This window comes from Trachypithecus francoisi, unplaced genomic scaffold, assembly GCF_009764315.1.
Source record: "Trachypithecus francoisi isolate TF-2019V2 unplaced genomic scaffold, Tfra_2.0 Lachesis_group5, whole genome shotgun sequence".
Classification (NCBI taxonomy): domain Eukaryota; kingdom Metazoa; phylum Chordata; class Mammalia; order Primates; family Cercopithecidae; genus Trachypithecus; species Trachypithecus francoisi.
In genome coordinates this window covers 50,033,790-50,057,111 of record NW_022681470.1, presented here as the reverse complement: position 1 = coordinate 50,057,111, position 23,322 = coordinate 50,033,790, and the positions used below count along the sequence as shown (strand labels likewise).

Below are 23,322 nucleotides of genomic sequence, written 5' to 3'. Positions count from 1 at the left end.
TTTTCATAAAACCATGTAAGTTTTCTAAGAGCTCTGAGACCACCATTTGGAAATTATGACAAATGTATTCATATATGTAAATATATGAATACATATTTCAGGTATGTACATGTATGAATGCATATGCATTCATGCACATTTCATATATGTATATGCATGAATGCATATTTCATATATGTATGTGCATGAATGCATATTTCATATATATATGGAACAATGGCACTGAATAAACACTAACCAATTATGACCCTTAGAAACTATGACTTCATTCTATTTCTGGTATAATATGACAGATCCCCTAAGTAACTACAACAATAATTCCAAAATAAAACCAATTAAACAGTAGATCTCACGAAGTGAGCAGTTTGGTAGTTATCAGAGACCAGGAAGGGTGGGGCAGTGGAGGAGATAGAGAGAGGTTGATTAATGGGTACAGAAATACACGTAGAAGAAATAAGACCTAGTTTTCAATAAATCCATAGAGTGACTACAGTAAACAATAATTTATGGTATATTTCAAAAGAGCTATTAAAGAATAATTTGAATATTTCCAATATAAAGATAAATGTTTAAGGTAGTATATATCTTAATTACCCCGATTCATCACATAAGAATGTGTCAAAATATTACATACACCTCAAAATATGTGGGTCTATTATGTATCAATACAAACAAAGGAAAAAAGAAAAAAAAATTTTAAAGTATATCTGAGCTAGCTGGCAAGGTATAAAAAATACTTAGGCCAAAGACCGAGTAAAAAGAGAAGAACTCAAAGAAGTAAGAATAACACTGCAGACTGCTATCCATTGGATTTGCAAACCAATTAAAGTTAAGCCTGGTTTTTCACCATATTTCACTGCGCTCCTGAAATAGAAAATAAGTCCAAATTCTGTTCAAGGTAGAAAATAAGAGTTCCTTCCCTTATAAAGCTGAGACTCAGGGGTTAAGTTCAACACAATGGTAAACTAGAAATAAACTCACTGTTCACCCTCTTCCCCCACAACCCCAACCCTGACCCTAACCCTTATTTGACAATTGCAAGGAAAATCAAATATCTCAAATGGTAAAACTGACCTCATTTGAATTTGCAGCAAAAACAACAGTATCTAGATATTTAAAACCTCCAACAGAGAATTTAAAGTTATGCTAGATTGGTAATGCTCCCAGGTGCTTAACAGACACAGATGCACATCTACTCTGGAGTTCTCTCATATTCACTTGGAGATCAAAGAATTTCTACAGAATATAATTCCAAGGAAAATGAACAGTAAATGAGTAAATTAACAAAAAAAAAAAAAAAAGAACAGTAAAAAACTAAACACACAAGGAAACAAGTTATCATGTATGAAACAACATTCAAAGGAAGATGACTAAGGACTCCAAATGCTACAATTACCAAAAACCAAGGCTTATGAAATAAACCAAGTTTGCAAATATGTACAGTAAAAAAGAATTACAAAGATAGATAATGGTTTGAAAAATAACTAAATAGAATCACAAAAACTGAAATATAAAATATCTGAAGTTTAAGGTGCGAAGGATAGGCTTAAGATCAGATTAAGGTGTAGCCAAAGAAATAGACAATTATAAATTAAAAGTAACGAACTGATGAAAAATGCAGGCAACAGAGAAAATGAGATAGAAAATGGAATCATTTAAGAAACATGGAAGACAGAATGAGAAGATCTAAAGTATGTCTCATTTAAGTTCCAGAAAGAGGCGAGAAAAAAGGGGGGATGGGGAACAGAACATATGCAAAAAAAAAAAAAAAATGCATATTTCACAGATTATCAAAACGGCCAAGACATTGAGAACTGATGAAAAACACCAATATGCAGATTTAATTCTGACAAATTCCAAGTGGGATATATAAAAAAGAAATCCACATCTAGCTACAGCAGATAAATTTAAAATGATCTTTAAAATAACCACATGGAACAGATTTCCCTCATAGGACTGATTATCACACTAACAACTAACTTCTCATCATCAAAACAAAGGAAGCTAGAAGATAGTGGAGTAATATTTTCAATGTGATGGGAAAAAAACAAACTCCCATATTATTTTCCAAAGTGGCTGTATCATTTTGCATTGCCTGGGGCTGTTGAGAACAAGTACTATTCTCAGTCCAGTCTATGCTCCGGTAATTTTTCTGCCTGTTTCTTTCCTGGTGACTTTTTCCCAGGCCTCATGTAGTTTTCTCACATGCCTGTGCTGATTAGTATTTGGCCTATATAAGGAGAACCTTCTACATAGCGTTTGAGCTCCTTCTGCGCACAATCTCTCCTCTTTGGAACTCAGCCCCATGTGGCTGCCAACATGGCCAAAATCAGGAAGTTATACCCAATCATTTATTTTAAATAACCTTACAGTTCCAATAAACAACTTTCAAGATCCTGTTTATAGATGTAAAGTGTATTTTTAAAAATATTTCCGTAATATAATCTTAATTTTGTTCATTAGGATGGGTTTTATTTTTTTTCCTTCATTTACTTATTGAAGGGATACAAAACTAAAGAATCCTCAATTTTACATAAAACCAAATAGAATCTATGCCAACTTGAGCTATGAGTTACAGCCAGTACCATAATTGTGTGGAGGAGGTTTCAATTATGCATTAATTACATAGCAAAGCCTCCAGCTGACTCAAACTGTAGGGGAGATGTCAGTTGCAATGAGGTGTTAAACAATGAAGGGAGTGTTTTAAACTTGTAAGAAACATCAGGTATGGTCTATCCTAAGAATGTCGTCTGTTTGTCTGGTTTCTCTGTAGTAAACAAGACTATAGAGAATGACACTAAAATTTACTTTGTGATTTCTTGCACTATTCACTATTTTCTGCTATAAAACAGTGTTTATTAGATTTGTAATACATTCAGATGAACAACACGGGAAAGGTTCTCGAGAATGCAGAATGAAAAGACAATTTTTTTAACATTCCACAAACTTACTGTAAATTTTGTATAACCAGTCAAATATATCTATTTTTTAAAATTTTGTCAATTACTAAAATTTGTGAGATTGGATAATGCCAAATTCACAAATCATAAAATGGGTTAAAAAATACAGTAAATGCAAAAAACAAAATGAAAAAACAAGACAATACCAAGTGTAATGAAGCCTCGTGGGAACTAAAATTGAGTCCCAGGTGTGGACATGACTACTATATATCACAAAAAGGTATTTCAATTTGGAGATAAATGCAATAAATTAATTCATAGGTTGCATAAACACAGATACACAAAATCAAACTTTAAATTTCAGGTATACAAGTCCCCCATCCTCCAATCTTCTCGTCTCAATGTGCTCCCTCAGCCTTTTCTTTTTCTTTTTCTTTATTTACTTAGTACTCATTATTTAGCTAACACTGTTTTAAACAATGTAGCTACAAGTAACAATAAAATAACAAGCCCTTGTCTCTGAGGAAATCATAATTTAATTGTAAAGACTAGAGACAGACTGCAAGACACAGAAACTATCACCAAAACACGCATATATTTCAGATTATAAATCATGAAAAACCATGTTTATTGACTAAAAGGTGGAAAGCTCATACAAAAACTAAACAATTTTTAGAAGCAGTTAATGTAATCCATTTCTGTGAGTCTGACAGTTTCTGTCGTATTATCAAATCTATTTCAAGGACCAAAAGTATATCTTGTTCACACAATTGTAAATTATTTGAGGAATCTCATCAGATGACATATCCAATAAAAAAACTCACATCTGCCAGAATACTAAACTTTACTATAAAAGCCATACTATTAATGAAAAAAAAAAAAAATCCAATGAATATTTTGTCATTCAAAAGTACTAAAATTTTTTTTTAAAAAAGAATTCAGGTATGAATATACTTCTATGTGCCAGGATACCTAGATTTTGTAAAGAAAGCTACTTAAGTTGGAGGCACTTAAAATTCAATTCTACATTTAGTGAAATTTGAAATCCACAAATACTGCAAATTGGTTTCTCACTTTGAATCAGTCAAAAGCAGTATAGTTTTTTTGGATGGGAAGGGGCTTTTCTTTGTTTAAAAGTTATCATTAAGCTGGGCACAGTGGCTCATGCCTGTAATGCCAGCACTTTGGGAGGCCGATGCACGCAGAGTTTGAGACCAGCCCAACCAACATGGTAAAACCCCATCTCTACTAAAAATACAAAAATTAGCCAGGCGTTGGGCCGCGTGCCTGTAATCCCAGCTATTCTGGAGGCTGCGGAAGGAGAATCGCTTGCACCTGGGAGGTGGAGGTTACAGTGAGCCGAGATCGTACCACTGCACTCCAGCCTGGGTGACAGAGCGAGACTCTGTCTCAAAAAAATAAAAAAATAAAAAAAGTTATCATTGTTACTTTACTGAGAAAGAAGCCAGAGCATTCACATTTTTCTTTTGGGTATTAATTATGTTGCTGAATAAAACTGTTTTCCAGTAAAATTTTTAACAGGAAATTTTCAACATTAGAGCATTCAGATTACAAAATATAATCATTCTAATGCTGACTTAGGCCTTGAATCTTGTAGAAGACTTTGTTTTGTTCTGGATTATTATCACGCTACTGTCAAGGCCAGAATAAAACCCAATTTCTTTCTTTTGCTGTTCTTTCATTTTTTGTTCAAGAGGTACATGTGCAGGTTTGTCACACGGGTATATTCGTTACACAGGTATATTGCATGTCACTGGGGTATGGCATACAAATTATTTCATAACCCAGGGTAATCTGCACGGTACACAACAGGTAGTTTCTTGATCTTCTCCCTCTTCCCAGCTTCCACCCTCAAGTAGGCCCTGGTGTCTTCTGTTTCCCTCTTTGTGTACAACATGTACTCAATGTCTACTTGGTTTTCTGTTTCTGTGTTAATTTGTGGTATCTGGTTTTCTGTTTCTCTGTTAATTTGTTAGGATAATGGCTTCCAGCTGCATCCATGTTGCTGCAAAGGACATGGTTTTGTTCTTTTTTATGGCTGCATAGTATTCCATGGCATATATGTACCAGATTTCTTTATCCAATCCACCACTGATGGGAATTTTGGTTGATTCAATGTCTCTGCTATTGTGAAAAGTGCCACAATGAACCTAAGAGTGTATGTGTCTTTTTGGTAGAAAGACTTATATTCCTCGAGGTATATATCCATAATCAGATTGCTGGATCAAATGGTAGTTCTAAGTTTTTTGAGAAATCTGCAAACTGCTTTCCACGGTGGCTGAAGTAAATTACATTCCCACCAGTAGCATATAAGCATTCCTTTTTCTCCGCAACCTCACCAAGATCTATTATTTTCTAATGTTTTAATAATAGCCATTTTGACTGGTGTGATGTGAGATGATATCTTATTGTGGTTTTGATTTGCATTTCTCTAATGATTAGTGATGTTAAACATTTTTTTCCTATGTTTGTTGGCCATGTGTATATCTTCTTTTGAGAAGTGTCTGTTCAGGTCCTTTGCTCAGTTAATGGGACTGTTTGTTTTATGCTTAAGGTCCTTATAAATTCTGGGTATTAGATCTTTGTCAGATGCATATACCTTGCAAATATTCTCTCCCATTCTGTATGTTGTCTGTTTACTCTGTTGACAGTGTCTTTTGCTGGGCAGAAGCTTTTTGGTTTAGCTCCCATTTGTCTATTTTTGTTTTTGCTGCATTTGCTTTTGAAGACTTCGTCGTAAAATGTTTACCAAGGTCTATGTCCAGAATGGCATGCCCTGTTTTTTTCCTAGGGTTTTTACAGTTTGAGGTCCTACATTTAAATCTTTTAATCCATCTTGAGTTGATTTTTGTATATTGTGAAAGTAAGGGGTTTGGTTTCAATCTTCTGCATTTGGCTAGCTAGTTATCCCAGCATCACTGACTCAGGAGCCCTTTCCCCTCTGCTTATTCCTGTCAACTTTGTCAAAAAGCAGATGGTTGCCGGTGGGCAGCTTTATTTCTGGATTCTCTAACCTGTTCCAGCCTGTGTGTCTGTTTTTGCACCAGTACTATACTGTTTTGGTTACTCTAGTCTTGTTGTATAGTTTGATATTGTGTAGTGTGATGCCTCTAACTTTGGTCTTTTTGCTTAGGATGCTTTGGCTATTCTGCCTCCTTTTTGGTTCCATACAGATTTTAGAATAGTCTGTTCAAATTTCTGAAAAAAATGAAATTTGGTAGTTTGCTAGGAACAGCAGTGAATCTGTAAGTTATTTTGGGCAGTATGGCCACTTTAACAATATTGATTCTTCCTATCCATGCACATGAAATGTTTTTCCATTTGTTTGTGTCATCTCTGATTTCTTTCACAGTGTTTTGTAATTCTCGTTTTAGAGATTTTTCACCTCCCCGGTTTAGCTGTATTCCCAGGTGTTTTGTGTGTGTGTGTGTGTGTGCATGTGGGAGTGTGACTATTGTGAAAAGGACTGCATTCTTGAGTTGGCTATCGGCTTGGACATTAGTGTATAGAAATGCTACTTATTTTTGTACAGTGATTTTGTATCTGAAATTTCGCTGAAATTGTTTATCAATGCTAGGAACATCTGGGTAGAGACTATGGGGTTTTCTAAGTATGGAATCATATCATCTACGAAGATAGAAAGCATCTCTATTTGGATGTCTTTTCTTTCTTTCTTTCTCTTGTCTGAGTCCCCTGGCTAGTATTTCCAGTACTGATACAGGAGTACTGGGAAAGCAAAAGCATGGTCCCTCTAAATGATATGGAATGGGGGAAGACAAGCGCTGGGTAGAAGAGGGCCTGGTCCCTGGCTAGGGCTCCACCCCCACGAACCTACATGAGGACAGGCACTTCTGCTTTCACACCCAAATGTTCCATTTTCCAAGACCAGCCTGGCCCGCCACACCCCCATCCAGGTCCTATAAAAACCCGACCCTAGTGGGCATACACACAGGCAGCCAGACGTCAAGAGGAGCACATCAGCAGAAGAAGACACAAGCGGCTGGATGTTGTGAGGAACACACTGGCGGAAGAAGACACAGCAAGCAAGCTCTTGGTGGTCAAGAGCACACCAACAGGCACCAGCAGGCCGACAGGCCATCAGAACGATGCAGAGTTTGGCCACAGCGGCCCAGCTCCAGGGGAAAACCATCTCCTTTCTGGCTCCCCCATCTGCTGAGAGCTACTTCTACTCAATAAAACCTTGCACTCATTCTCCAAATCCACATGTGATCCGATTCTTCCAGTACACCAAGGTAAGAAACCCGGCGATACAGCAATCCCTCTGTCCTTGTGGTAAGGTAGAGGGTCTGAGCTGGTTAACACAAGTCACCTATAGGGCAAACCAAAAGAGCATGCTGTAACACACGTCCACTGGGGTTTCAGCTGTAAACATTCACCCCTAGACACTGCTGTGGGGTCTGAGCCCCACAGCCTGCCCGTTGGTATGCTCCCCTAGAGGTTTCAGCAGCAGGGTACTGAGGAAGCGAGCCCTTTGCACGCTCTGTGAGGGAGACAAAGGAATCTTTCCTGTTTCAGTACTACGTTGAATAGGGTTGGTGAGAGTGGACATTCTTTGTTCTGGTTCTCTGGGGAATGCTTCCAGCTTTTGCCTATTGAGTATGATGTTGGCTGTAGGACTGTCATAGACGGCCCTTATTAGTCTGAGATATGTTCCTTTGATGGGTAGTTTGTCGAGGGTTAACATGAAGGGCTGTTAGGGTTTATTGAAAGCCTTTTCTGCATCTACTGAGATGATCATGTAATTTTTTTAGTTCTGTTTATGTGATGAATCATGTTTACTGGTTTGCATTTGTTGAACGAACCTTGCATCCCAGGGATAAAGCCTATTTGATCAGGGTGTTTTAGCTTTTTGATGTGCTGCTGGATTCGATTTTCTAGTATTTTGTTGAGTTTTGCATCTATGCTCATCACTGGCCAGCAGGTTTTTTTTGTTTTTGTTTTTAAATTGTCTCTCTGCCAGAATGATGCTGGTTTCACAGAATGAGTTAGGGAAGTCTCTCCTCCTTGACTTTTTGGGGCAATTTCAGTAGGGCTGGTACCAGCTCTCCTTTACACATCTGGTAGAATTCAGCTGTTAATCTGTATGGCTTGGGGTTGGGGGACTTCTGGTTGGTAGGGTTTTTTTTTTTTACTACTGATTCAAATTTGGAACTCATTATTGGTCTGTTAAGGACTTCAATTCCTTCCCAATTCAATCTTGAGAGATTGTATGTTTCTAGGAGTTTATCCATTTCTTTTAGGTATTCTAGTTTGTGTGCACAGAGGTGTTCATAGTCTCTGAGGGTTTTCTGTATTTCTGTGCAGTTGGTGGTAATATCCCTTGGTCATTTCTGATTGTGTTTATTTAGATCTTTTCTCTTTTTTTCTCTATTAATCTAGCTAGCAGTCTATTAATCTTACTCTTTCAAAGAACCAACTTTTGGTTTTACTGATCTTTTGTATGGATTTTCACATATCAATTTTGTTCAGCTCTGATTCTGGTTATTTTCTTCTGCTACCTTTGGGACTGGTTTGCTCTTATTCTTGTAGTTCCTCCAGGTATGACGTTAGGTGGTTAATTTGAGATCTAACTTCGTGATATAGGCATTTAGCACTATGAACTTTCCTCTTAATACTGCTTTAGCTGTGTCCTAGAGATTCTGGTACACTGTATCTTTGTTTTCACTTGTTTCAAAGAATTTTTTGAGGCTGGGCATGGTGGCTCATCCCTGTAATCCCAGCACTTCAGGAGGCCAAGGCGGGCAGATCACTTGGGCCCAGGAGTTTGAGACCAGCCTGGGCAACATGGCTAAGCCTAGTCTCTACAAAAAATACAAAAATTTGCCAGGTGTGGTAGCACACACCTGTAGTCCCAGCTACTCAGGAGGCTGAGGCAAGAGGATTGCTTGAGCCCAGGAGGCAGAGGTTGCAGAGAGCCAAGATCACACCACTGCACTTCAGCCTGGGTGACACAGACCCTGTCTCAAAAAAAAAAAAAAAAACAAACTGTGTTAATTTCATTCTTTGCCAAAAGTGATTTAGGACCAGGCTGCTTAATTTCCATATAATTGTATAAAAACTTAATTTCTTAATCTGAATGTTTGTTAGGTATCTCCACGGTACAAATAATAACACTACTAAACTGATCATCAGGAGACCTGGTTGTATTTCCTGCTCTGCAACTAAATGGCAGAGGTAACCTAAGGCTAAAATAGACTTTAAGTTTCTTTTATCTATCTGTATTTTTGTTCAGGAATAAGAGTGGGTCAAACTAGATATACTGGGTATCATTTTTAGGTTTCAAGTTGTAGAAAACAATACATTTCAAGTTGTTTATATATTATGAAAAATCACTATTATATACATTCTCACTAATAGCACATAATTTGTGAGAGAAGCTAGATAAAGATTTTAAAGGCTAACTGTTGAGGTCAAATTTGTTTCTGAACCTATCTTCAGAATGTGATTCAAATTTGCAGAGTCAAAAGACAGTATATTTTTCACTGTACTTAAAATAAGGCATTGAAACTGAGTTTACAACAAGTGCTAAACACATTTCTCAGCAGCTGCAACTAGTGACAAACCAGTGCCACTCTCATGTGAGTGCCTAGAAGGTTGGGCTTGTGGTACATTCATCCATAGAGTAATTTACTTTTTAGTTATTGCTCTGTAGATGTTAGTTGAAAGAAGAAACTCAATATACACATCAATCTCCCCAAATGAGAGCTATCACTAAATTTATCTGAACCTGTCTCATAGTTAAGGCATCAACATCACTGATTAGAAAAACATAAAATTTATTTCTAATGTCAAGTGTATCCCAACTGCAAACAATCTATAGCTAAGTGGCCAAACAGCGTATAAAATAATCTGCTTTTTTTTTTTCAGATGGAGTCTCACTCTGTCACCCAGGCTGGAGTGCAGTGGCGCCATCTCAGCTCATTGCAAGCTCCGCCTCCCAGGTTCATGCCATTCTCCTGCCTCTGCCTCCCAAGTAGCTGGGACTACAGGTGCCCGCCACCACACTCAGCTAATATTTTTGTATTTTTAGTAGAGACGGGGTTTCACTATGTTAGCCAGGATGGTCTTGATCTCCTGACCTCGTGATCCGCCCGCCTTGGCCCCCCAAAGTGCTGGGATTACAGGTGTGAGCCACCGTGCCCAGTCAATAGTCTGCATTTTTAATTCCCCTCAGGTACAACTCAAACAATTATGAAACATGAATTAAGAAATTAGCTACATTTGGCAGAGTAACAACTTCCTATTAAAATGGGTTATACTATCTGGTACACTACATTACTGAAACTGGAACTTTATACATAAACACCTGGAAATACTAAATACAATGTAACATATACCTGAAATGTTGACTAGAAAGAAAACAGTCATGGGCTACAAATGAAGAAAATGCTGAGGACTAATAAAGTACACAGGCATTGCCCACGAGGAAAGTGTAGGCAGTACTGAGAATTGGCTTTTACCAACTACATAGGGAAAGGACACAGAGGAACTGGAACTAGAGCCACACAGGAACTGGAACTAGAGCCACAGAAGAGTCACACAATCAATGAAAGATTAAACTAGAGGGAAAAACTGTTTCCAATCAAATGTCAAGGAAGCATATCCATCTTGATCTACCTCTGGAGGAGGGGAAGAAAAGGGGCTCCTGGATAATTTGTCAGCCAGGGTCCAATGTCACTCGGGTCTGATTCAAAGACAGGCTAGAATTCCTTATGTTAAGAATTAACACAAAAATCAACTCAAAGCTTGAGATATTCTTGAAGCACCTGGCAGGGCAATCACAAATCACTCCGGAAGGACACGTCTTTAAGCCAGTACCACTTCAAATAAAACCATATTAAGATTAGTGAGCAACAGTCCAAATTCCTAACAAACACCAAAATTAAATAATATATGTAACACAACAGGAAAATTTGACAGCTTTTGTTTAGTAAGAAGAACCATGAAAATGTAACAAATACTATGAAAATATTAAAGCAGAATACAGTTAACCCCCTTCTCTCCAACTAGTGATCACAGCATTTCTCTTATCCTCTGAAACAGTATGTATTACAATTTTTGAGCTCCTGCATTTTCTATCCCCTATTTCATAAAATGCATTCTGATAGAAGGAACTATCTTAAAATCCTACATCAGTCAATGGTATTTAGCTGAATATATAAAATAGTCACCCATTTTAACAATGAGGACGACTAAAAAAAAAAAAATCTACTGAGGAAAAACTGTTTACAACACTGTGTCTAAAAAACTTGATAGCATTCTGAAAATCACTTAAACATGGCTCATTTTAAACCTTGTTAATGTATATATCACTGAAGCTTATTTAAAACAATTTTTATATTGCCATCTTTCTTCTGTAAACTATAGCCAATCCAAGAAGTAGTAAACAGACTTAAAAATAGTCACAATATTTAAAAGTGATATGTCTACTCATATTCATTAATAGAAGAAATGCTATGGGAAAATATATGTAAACTACTTAAATTTTAAATCTGAAAGTGGTTGGGAATGGAAGAGATTTATTTTGTGTTCAATAACCATGATGCATGTTTATTAGAACAAACTGGGTACAACTGTGATTGTATTCATTTTAATAAGGAAATGAGGAAGGTAAATAAGACATTAAAAATTTTTTAAAGTTAAGCATGTGGAAATTTTATCATCATTTATAGGTTTCATTTTCTTTAACTTTCACTGCTATTTAGGTTAAATAACTATGCCCGCCACCTATCCACCTACTTACTCTCACTAGGGTATAACATCTAATATTCAGAGAGAACCTGAACTGAGGAAGTTTTAGAACTTCCTCAAGCTCTCTCAGAGAAAAATATCAAAAGAAAACAATTCATACTAAAAGTTAATATGAGGCCGGGCGCGGTGGCTCAAGTCTGTAATCCCAGCACTTTGGGAGGCCGAGACGGGCGGATCACGAGGTCAGGAGATCGAGACCATCCTGGCTAACAGGGTGAAACCCCGTCTCTACTAAAAATACAAAAACTAGCCGGGTGAGGTGGCGGGCGCCTGTAGTCCCAGCTACTCGGGAGGCTGAGGCAGGAGAATGGCGTAAACCCAGGAGGCGGAGCTTGCAGTGAGCTGAGATCCAGCCACTGCACTCCAGTCCGGGCGACAGAGCGAGACTCCGCCTCAAAAAAAAAAAAAAAAGTTAATATGATCGTATCCTTTTTCATTAGGACTTTAGCCAGAAGTTTCTGTAACTTTCCCTAAAGGATTCAAATATAAAAGAATATATTCTGTTTTGAAAAATTATGTTTCGGCCAGGCGCGGTGGCTGAAGCCTGTAATCCCAGCACTTTGGGAGGCCGAGGCGGGCGGATCACGAGGTCAGGAGATCGAGACCATCCTGGCTAACACGGTGAAACCCCGTCTCTACTAAAAAGTACAAAAAACTAGCCGGGCGAGGTGGCGGGCGCCTGTAGTCCCAGCTACTGGGGAGGCTGAGGCAGGAGAATGGCGTGAACCCAGGAGGCGGAGCTTGCAGTGAGCTGAGATCCGGCCATTGCACTCCAGCTTGGGCGACAGAGCAAGACTCCGTCTCAAAAAAAAAAAAAGAAAAATTATGTTTCATACTATGTGTAAGGCCTATAGCACAGAAACTGAAATTTTGTTTTCTCCAAATAAGTAATACTGATTCAGTAACTACTATTTTCCAATGATATCTCGATGTCCTACGAATAGGATAGTTTAATAAATTACTTACTTCAGGTCCTGTAGAAGGTCTTTTGCATTAAGCATGGTTATTAAAGAGGTGGTAGCTGCAGGAATTATGATAATGGGTGTTCGGGATCCTAAAAAGACAAAATTTTACAGGTAGAAAATATATTATTAGGAATTACAATTACTTTCCCTACTAAAAGTTAAAAGATTATAAATTGTAACTTTAACTCTTTCGATCTAAAAAATATTTTAAGCCAGTGGATATTAAAAAATAAATTAATAATCAATGTGGCTTGAGCTCTGACAAATCAGAATGGATACCAAGCACAAACATGTGATATAGCTGCATAAGGAAAGTATCAGGCCTGGTTCTGCAATCATTTGCTTTTAAAAGTTAAGTTTAAAATCATATTCACAACCTCACCTTTCTTCTGATTTGGGGGAGGTCTTGCTTGAGAAACTGTAAAGAAGAAAAAAAATCACAACTCTATGTCATAAAAACCATATTCTTATTTTCAAACTTACAAGGGGCATTTTTAAAATTATTTGTATTCACATATGACTAACTGCAAATCAGAAGACGTATTTTACAACTTACTATCTTCTCAACATTCTCTGACAAAAATATTAAAATGCATTATTCAACAATCTGCAGTCAAAAGGAAACTGAATATACAATATCCATAGCTCTGTTTCTACAGTTTCAGTTAACCACAGTCCACTGTGGTCTGAAAATATTAAAGAGAAAATTCCAGAAACAAACAATTCACAAGATTTGAAATTGCACATCTTTCTCAGGAGCATAACGAAATCTCACACTGCCCCACCCAGGATGTGAATGCTGTCTTTGTCCAGCACACCCACACTCTATACACTACCCACACTTTAGTCACTCAGTAGTCATCTCCCCTTCACTGTTATCACAGTTCTTGTTTCAAGTGGCCACTGTTTTACATACGAATGGCCCCAAAGTGCAAGAGTGATAAGGCTGACAATTTGGATATGCCACTACCAAAGACAGGACATTAAGTGTTTCCCTTAGGTGAAAAGGTGAAAATCTCTACTTAGTAAGAAAAGAAAAAAATAAAATAAAACATCCTGAGGTTGCTAACATCTACAATAAAAACAAAGAATCTACCATCCGTGTAATTGTGAAGAAGAAAAAGAAATTCATGCTACTTTTGCCTGCGAAAGTTTCAGTCACAGTGAGTGACAGTGTTTAGTTAAGATGGAAAAGACATTATATTTATGGGAGACATAAAGAGAAACATGTTCTGGTTGACTGAAACTGGTTTTGTACTATCCCTCCCTGGTTTCAAGTATCCACTGAGGGTCTTGGAATGTATGCCCTGTTAGTAACTGGGGACTACTGTATTACAATGCTAGGCACTGAGTATCTACATTCATGGATGTTCAGGTCTAGCAAAAAAAAAAAAGAGAGAGACAGAGAAGAAATAATTTCATAATAAGCTGATTACCACTATAATAAATGTGAAAGCAGAGTATAAGAGCAAATAATACTGTGCAAAGTGTGAATACGCTTAACCACTCTGGAAGAAAAGGAAAAGTAGTTATTGAGAGCTAAGTTTAAAAGATTCCTTTTATTTATTTATTTTCTTTCTTTTAAAAATTGTTTCTGGTCTCTTTTTAGGTAAGAAATACAGCATTACAGGTAATCAGTCATGTATATGTGAAGGTCTATATTATCTAAAAATGACCCTATGATCTCGATTGTGATCATATTATAAACACACAAATCTTCCTATCTTTTTTTGTTCTTTTTAACAAAAACGGTCTCGTTCTGTCACCCAGGGTTGATTTCGAACTCCTGAGCTCAAACTATCCTCCCACCTCAGTCTCCTAAAGTGCTGGGATTACATGGGTAAGCCACTGAGCCTGGCCCGTATCTTCGTATTATGTTTATATACAATGAACTTTTAATGCATAGAAATATTTGTTGACATTAATGATAATAATAACCTAACACAAGATCAATACATCTTAGGATAAAAAGTGCTGCAAGTTCTATTCTCAGTATTTGGCCATACAATAACTCAATGTGCCACATGCTATGATCGAGTTTTGTTTTTTAAATGACAAAAATAAAGAAAAATTTAGAAGACTTAAAATTCTAATTGAATGTCAGTTCTTAAAAACGGATACCATCTTTAAAGTGAGTAACACAGCACACACACTTTCGGAAAACGTTTTATTTAAAAAGCAGCAAAATGCTACATTTTAACTAATTCTTTGTAATCCTTTGTATAGCTCTCTCATTGTGATAAACTATCATAGGATTCAGTAGTATGATCTTCGAGCCACAGAAAGCAGATAACGATATACACAAATACATGCTGAGACATATGCCTTTACTATTACGGTTTTCTCATCTTCTGGCTGAGAAAAAAAACTAGAATTTTCTTAAATCAATTAGAGAAATGGAGGGTCATGGATAAATCTGATTGGTTAGATAGTGTCATCTGGAATATAATACAGTCTCGGTAAATATTTGGCATTTGTTGGAGAGATAAAGGGATAACAGGATGGACAAACAGGAAACAGGAGTTTCTATTATGATTAAAGGGAACTACAAAAAAAGAGGTTTCAAGAAATAAATCTGTGATGGACAGATGGAAGGAAAGCAGGGAAGGGGGAGAGGAAGAGAGGGAAGAAGAAAGACAGGGCAAGGGAGAAATCTCTGACTGAAGTACTGTTGGATTTGGTGAGGAAATCCACAAATGCCCTCAGGAATTTAGGCAAACATTTACTAAACTCAAGGCCGAGAAGACCCAATGTAAGAAAAAGGCAAAATAAAACAACTCACAAATGTTAAAAATAAAGTTTAGAGGTTTAGTTTAAAAAAAAAAAAAACTGCAAATGAATATAAACAAGTTCTCTAGTATGGACCCTGACTGAGACACTGTGATGAACATGTCAATGAGAAGCTTGATCTTAAAGAGGGAGGGGGAGAAAAACATAAGGAGTTTGTATGACAGAGTGATCAACAGCAAAGGTCTGTACTCAGATTATTTTAGTTCATATCCTTATTTTGCCACTGTCTAGGCAAGTTGATTAACTTTGCTCAGCCTCAGTTTCCTCAATTGTAAAAGAGATAATAGTTTCTATATCTTGATATTGCTGTGAGAATTTAAAAAATAATAATGCATGCTAAAGTCCTTAACCAGGTATTAGCACAAACTCACCATTTACTGAATCCTGCAACTACAGTAGATGCTAACTGCTGCCGCTTCTACTACTACTACTTCTACTACTACTCAAGCAAATGCGTTAATTGCCAATTTACAAGCTGAGAATAAATCATAAGAAAAATTACTGTTGCTTTGTTTGATTTCAAATAAATTAGATTCTTAAGAAACATTCATTCGGAGCCTATGTATAAGCATCGCTGCTAAGTTATTATTAAACTGCAAATAAAACAGAAGTAATTCCTGCCCTCAAAGAGCTTTCAGCAGAGTAGGGGAGCCCAGACCATAAACAAAAATGCAACCAAACACATAATCTAATTGGAACACATACTAAGGGAACAAAATGAGTGTATACTGGCAGAAAAGTGTGCTTTAGATAGAATGCAAAAAGCTTCTCAAAGAAAGTGGCATTTAAGCTGAAATTTGAAAGATGAAAACAAGCCAACTTGCCAAGAACAAGTAGGCGAACAGTCCAGATAAGAGGTAGGAATGTGGGCAAATATCATGGGCAGGAAGAAATTGCTGCACTTAGGGAACTGAAACAAAGCAAATGTGTAGACCACAGGGAAGAAAGAAAGAATGGCAGGAGATGAGGTTACAAATACATGCAGAGATCAATTAATCTAGGGCCTTTTAAGCAATATTAAGTTTACATTTAAGTGCTACTGGAAAGTCCTATAACTATTAAGCTAGAAAGTGACAAGATTTTATTTTCTTTTTTTTTTTTTTTTTTTTTTTTTGAGACAGGGTCTTGCTCTGTCGCCCGGGCTGGAGTGCAGTGGCCGGATCTCAGCTCACTGCAAGCTCCGCCTCGCGGGTTCACGCCATTCTCCTGCCTCAGCCTCCCGAGTAGCTGGGACTACAGGTGCCCGCCACCTCGCCCGGCTAGTTTTTTTGTATTTTTTTAGTAGAGACGGGGTTTCACCTTGTTAGCCAGGATGGTCTCGATCTCCTGACCTCGTGATCCGCCCGTCTCGGCCTCCCAAAGTGCTGGGATTACAGGCTTGAGCCACCGCGCCCGGCCAAGATTTTATTTTCATTTCACAAGCCTGGAAGAAAAAAAAAAACAATGGATTTGGACAAGGGATCAAAAAGTACAAGTGTGAAAGCAGAAAGCTCAGTTAGGACTATTACAACAGTCAACAATGGTGCTACTCAAACCATGTGTGGTTGAGTTTTTGTTTTATTTCCAATTCGAAGTCAACTGAATAAAATATAATAACAATGAATTTCCAGAAAGATGATAACGTACTCAGATGCTATGACACTATTTTACCCTCAATATCTGTATCTATTTTGTTGGCACCGGAAATAAAAAGGTGATGGGCTGACACCAGGCAGCCGACCACACTGAGACCCACTGGTCTAGAGAAATGATGATGGTTTCTACTTGAGTTGTGGTAGTGGAGAAAAAGAAAAATAGATAAATTTGGAATATAGAAAAGGTACATCTGACAGAACCCACCAACAGAAAAGTAGTAAGGAAATGTGATGAATAAAGAGTAACTTCCAAATTTTTGATTTAAGAAACAAAGTTGATGGTGGTGTCACTCTATGAAAAAGGAGAAGACTATACAGTAAGAGACCTTGGGGAAAATAGCAGGGAAAACATTATCTTAATTAGTTTTAAAATGCCTATGGCAAATCCAAATGTTACACAGACAGTTAATATAAGATACCAGAAGTTTGAACTGGAGACATAAATTTGGAAATCATTAGCACATAGATTTAAAACTATGGGATCAGAGGGGAAGTACTCCAAACAGTAGCTAGGTTATAAAACATGATTGAATAGCATAATAAATTTGTATAAAATATACAGCCACTAGTTCACTCTCTCAATCTCACATGAGTGGTATTAAGCACATAAACTAGTACCATAGGCCACTTAGTCATCTCAAAAGAACTACGAATTAGTGAAGTATAGATGGTGTATACATTAAGAAAGGAGAGAAGAAGACAAGGATATGTGCAAGAAATTCAATATGGCTATAAAAAGGAAAGACAGTGAAGTCCAGAACTATGGCCTTTCTGCTGCAGGAAGTCAGGGACCCCGAACGGAGGGACCAGCTGGAACCACAGCAGCAGAATATAAATTGTGAAGATTTCATGGACATTTATCAGTTCCCAAAATTAATACTTTTATAATTTCTTATGCCTGTCTTTACTGCAATCTCTGAACATAAATTATGAAGATTTCATGGAATTTATCACTTCCCTAATAATACTCTTATAATATCTTATGCCTGTCTTTACTTTAATCTCTTTACCCTGTTATCTTTGTAAGGTGAGAATGTACGTCACCTCAGGACTACTACCGTACAAATCGATTGTAAAACATGTGTTTGAACAATATGAAATCAGTGCACCTTAAAAAAGAACAGAATAACAACGATTTTCAGGGAACAAGGGAAGATAACCACAAGGTCTGACTGCCTGCAGGGTCAGGCAGAATAGAGCTGTATTTTTCTTCTTGCAGAGAGCCTATAAACAGACATGCAAGTAAGTGAGATATCACTGAATTCTTTTCCCAGCAAGGAATACCCTGGGGAAGGAATGCGTTCCTGGGGGGAGGTCTCTAAACGGCTGCTCTGGGAGTGTCTGTCTTATAAGGTTGAGATAAGCACTGAAATACTCCCTGGTCTCCTGCAATACCCTCAGGCTTACCAGGATTGGGAAATTACAGCCTGGTAAATTTTGTTTGGAGCAGTTCTCTGCACTCGAACACTGTTTTCTGTTAAGATGTTTATCAAAAAATGCACAGTGGGACACAGACCCTCATCAGTAATTCTAATCTTGCCTTTGCCTTGTGATCTTTATTGCCTTTTGAAGCATGTGATCTCTGTGACCCACTCCCTGTTCATATAACCCTCTCCTTTTAAAATCCCTAATAATAACCTGCTGGTTTTGCGGCTCGGGGGACATCACGGAACTACCAATATGTGATGTTACCCCCGGAGGCTCAGCTATAAAATTACTGTCTTTGTACCCTTTCTCTTTATTTCTCAGACCAGCTGACACTTAGGGAAAATAAAAAGAACCTACATTGAAATATTGGGGGCTGGTTCCCTCGATACTTTCAAATGCTTTTATTTATAAATTCACTGGAAAACATGTGCCTCTTGTTAGTTATATTCCCTAAATGAATTTTGAGAGGCTGGAAATTTTTAGAGCTTTAGATGTTTAAAGTGTTTAACTGTAAACACTTTAAAACATTAAATTTACCCAGAGACTTGCCTGGCACAACAGCACTAAATAAATATTTGATGAAATGAGAAATAAAAATTTGTAAATGCTCAAAAACAGAACTCCACCCTTGAGGTATCTCACTCAAGGAAAGAATAGGTGGGTCAGTCTCCCATTTCCAAATTATCCAAACTCTACCCAACAAATAACAGTTACACTTCTATAATCTCCCTTCTTACACTGGCCATATATATTTTGGGTACTCACATTTTTCAGATTTTAAAGAAATAATACTAGTGTACATGTCAAATATTAAACAATATCCCTTCAAAACTGGGCTGTACCCCCAAAAGCAGATGCATTTAACATTTTGGCAGCAAAATAAAATACACTAATTAGGACAAATAAAGACTTCAAACTACTACTGTCCATTCCAATCAAGTCTTATTGCTGAATGACAGCAAAAAATCTTAATTACTTTAGAATAGTGGGTAGGAAATGTGGATGTATGGGTATGGAGCAGTAAGTGGGAGGAGAAAGTGGAAAGTTCACATGGATGGGTATTAGAATATCTGACATATGATGAGACATTCGTTCAGATTAATTTCAATCGGTTTAATCCCCAGTGCACTTTAGTAGAGCAATTGAAGAAGTAGGCTAGAACGTTAAGAGGTGAAAAGACTTAGGACCCCTTACTTTACACACATGATCTTCCCTTGCCACATAACTGGCTAGTAAAATCCAGTCCCTTTAACTTTATTTTATCACAAGACACATCTGAACAAAATGGTTTGTCTAGATATCAGTGTCTCCCCCAGCCCTTTCCTTATGTACTAACTTATTTTATGAAAATATGAAATAGAAAAAAATTTACATCACAGATTCTAAGTTAGAATCCTCAGGTGGTAGATTGTTCTCCTTTCTCCATTTCTGACAAACCATAACCTCCCATCCCTCCCTTCCAAAACAACTCTCTTATCTGTGATTCAACTGCCTCCACAATCTTCCTATACTTCATGTTTAGTATTCTTTGGGCCCAACCCCATCTGTCCATCCCTATTTCCTTCACTTTTTTCTTTCTTCCTGTAAAAAGCTCCTTCAGCTTCTCTTAGTTTCCGGACAAGAGCCTACTATATAGAAATTCAAATAATATTTGTTGAATTTAGTTGTTCTTCTTATACTCTCATGATAGATTCTGGTATGACCATCTCTACTGAAAATTAGTCCTGTCATCTTAATCAATTACATCCAGTCTAGTCTAAGTATAACAAGGCTGACAGAGCACTCTTCTTCTCCACACCTACTTAAAAAGAGCAATGACAAAAATTTCAAACAAACCTACTGTCAAACAAAAAACAAAAACAAAAAAAGGAAATACTAGCCACATCTAAGAGGAGCACGAATACAGGACATAGGGAAATCACCCTGCAAAACCATCCCAACATAAGCCCCATGTACCATGCTTTTGACGTGCCTCTAGAAAATATTTAATATTCATAATCTAAATAATTTTAGATTTGGCCTGTGTACATACTATGAATAAGAGGATATCCAAATCTGCACTATTGATACTGTGAAATTTATGCAGAAGATCCAGTTAAGTTCTTGCCTGTGTCTTTCCAATGCTTTATTTTCTTTCTTCATACTCACTTTCAACAGCACTGATGAGGTTATTTTTTTAAAAAATAAAAAAGGGCCGGGGGGGACAGCCGGTATAGCCTAGCACTGAAATTATGCTAAATAAATGTAAAAATAAAACAAATACCAAACACCAAAAACAAACCCAAAAGACCAAAAATAAATATAGGGTTGGTATCTAAATATCTATAAAGATCAGTCTTTTTAGGTACTAGGAATAAGGGGAAGAATTTTTCTAAAATAACTTCAATACTACCTTTGCTTAACACATTTTTTAAAAAATGATACAGAACTTTAGGTGTTCAACACAGATATCTGAAGTTCTAAGCATCAAAGCTGAATATGATTCTATTAAAATTATAATTCTGTGCTGCCGTAGGAAAAAAAATCACATCTGTACATACTACCTGATGAGGATGGATATATATAAATAGCTTTTAAACATTTAAAAATGTTTTAAAACATGTTTCTAATATCTTAACCAAAATGAAAACATTTTCTTAAAAATTTTCTTTAAGTCTTCACTATACCTATTTATTCAAGTAAATGTTCTATAGTAAAACTTCATTATTGAAAAACAGTGTTTTATAACCCATTTTATCAATGACCTATGAATCAAATCGGGGAAAACATTACTTCAATAAAGAATATTACAAAATCCAGTTCAGCTGCTTAATGCACTATAAGGAAAATAAATAATTTAATATGCTTTTCACTTTATTTCTTTATGTCTTTCTGCTAAAAACATGAAGATTTATTAATGATGCTGACTGAAGTTTAGCAAGCGTTTTATGTATATTATCACAGTTTTCAGATCTGCTTAAACAGTATTGACAGTCTTTAAAGAAACATGACTTTGCAATGTATTTTAAGTAAAATTTAAATTTGTTCAAAGCATTATACACATACCAGAAAACTTGCACTATTATGAGCTTTTGAAAGAAAGCAAAAAACAAAGTTTTATATTTTTACCTGGTCTTGGTACTGGCTGGGCTGCAGGAGTCTGAGTCTTCCGTGCAGATGCACCCTCCTTTAAAAGAGTAAGAATTGATATATAAGATCAAAGTTTCTTTACATAATAAACACTTTAATTATTGCAAAGAAATCTCATATCTCTCTGTCTCTTGTTCTGTTTCTCTCACTCAATTGGTTACTCCACTAAACATGTTATGACCTACAGTTTAAAAAAAAAATAAAAATGAAAACTCTCCTGATCTTTTATGCTATTAGTCATGAGATCATAATAAACATCTTTAGCGTAAAACAAACTTAGTTACTACAGAGTAGTTACTGTAAGCATGTAATATTTTTAAATGATTTGTTTAACTGCTGACAATTTTAATATTCTCAGAAATATCATTGCCTATTCTAAAATCAAGTCAACCTTTTTTTCTCTAAACAATCTCAAAATAAATAAATGATATATACTCTCCTGGTAAAAAAACCTAACATACGTTATATTGGAAGGTATTCAAAAAACATAAACATTTCAAATAATTAAACGCCTTTAAAATATTCAGGAAAAATCACATTTATAAAGAAGAGATGTTACATTTGAATTAAGAGCAGATGAGAGTATCTGAAAAACTAAATAACAAATCTCAATAATTACTGAAAATGTAAGATGTACAAGGAAATATGCTAAGGGTTGAAGTATATCAATTATATACTCAAGGACAGATGCCTCTGAAATGCTTAAGATTCTTAAAATGTCTGTTTTTAGTGCAATAGCTTCAATCATATTCACAGTGATATTTCATAATACATTTTTCTTTATACAAACTTGCAAGTGTAAATTTCCTAACTATGAATTCATAAAGACTTTAGTTGTACATAACACAAGGAAATTTGACAAATATCAGGGGAGGTACATAAATACATAAAAATTAAAATCAATATTAGCGTCACAAAGAACATTTCCAAAGAAATACTGCTAAATACTAATTATAATTACACTACATTCTCTTCAAAATTTGAGATAGTAAACATGACAAAATTGTTTGAAATAGGAGGCTATCCTATAGCATTTTTTAAAAAATAAATGACTATAAAAATGAGTACAAGAGAAAGAAGACTTTCACTTCAATACATTGGTATTCCTAGTATTCAGTTAAAACATCACAGAAACCATTCTTTATTACAAGAAACAATACTCGCAGGAGCAGGTAGGTGGCAAAAACTCCAAGAAGAAAAAAAAACAACCAAACAAAAAGACACCTGAGGACAGCAAAATACACTTTTTCCAATGTTCTCACTATTGCGCATTTAGTTATTAATATATATTGGTGTATTTACTACTGAGTCATTCCAGGTGCTGGTTTCACAGATGTTTATTCATAAAAATTTATCAAGCGTACTTATGATATAGTCCTCCTCCAATTATATTACATTCAGGTAAACCTTTAAATGTTAAAAAAAAAAAAAAAAGTGAGTCATAATTAAGGTGGAGAGCACATCAAATATTTAACATCATTACAATGTGGGGGAACCTTCTGATTATATTTGTCTCTAAGTTTATATTAGGGGATATAACTATTTTTATTCTTTGTAATTCCAGTACCTGGAGCATAGTAGGCTCTGGGCACTGCAGCTAGTTGAACTGAACTGCACTTAGATTTTTAAAAAATCAGAAGCCAGGGGATAATCATTAAATAGGAATCCATTAAAAGAAACATT

The 23,322-nt window shown here is 36.2% G+C and overlaps 1 protein-coding gene across 2 annotated transcripts in view; it reads right to left on the bottom strand.

Annotated features, from left to right (window-relative positions):
- The window catches only part of CDC73 (cell division cycle 73), a 143,482-nt gene that overhangs the window by 31,910 nt on the left and 88,250 nt on the right, over nt 1–23,322 (bottom strand). For both annotated transcript variants that reach the window (XM_033200509.1, XM_033200510.1), the window contains 3 exons: nt 21,619–21,676; nt 13,041–13,076; nt 12,660–12,747 (listed from right to left, as the gene is read on the bottom strand). In XM_033200509.1, coding sequence (XP_033056400.1) covers nt 12,660–12,747; nt 13,041–13,076; nt 21,619–21,676 — 182 coding nt within the window. The remainder of the gene's footprint in view (nt 1–12,659; nt 12,748–13,040; nt 13,077–21,618; nt 21,677–23,322) is intronic.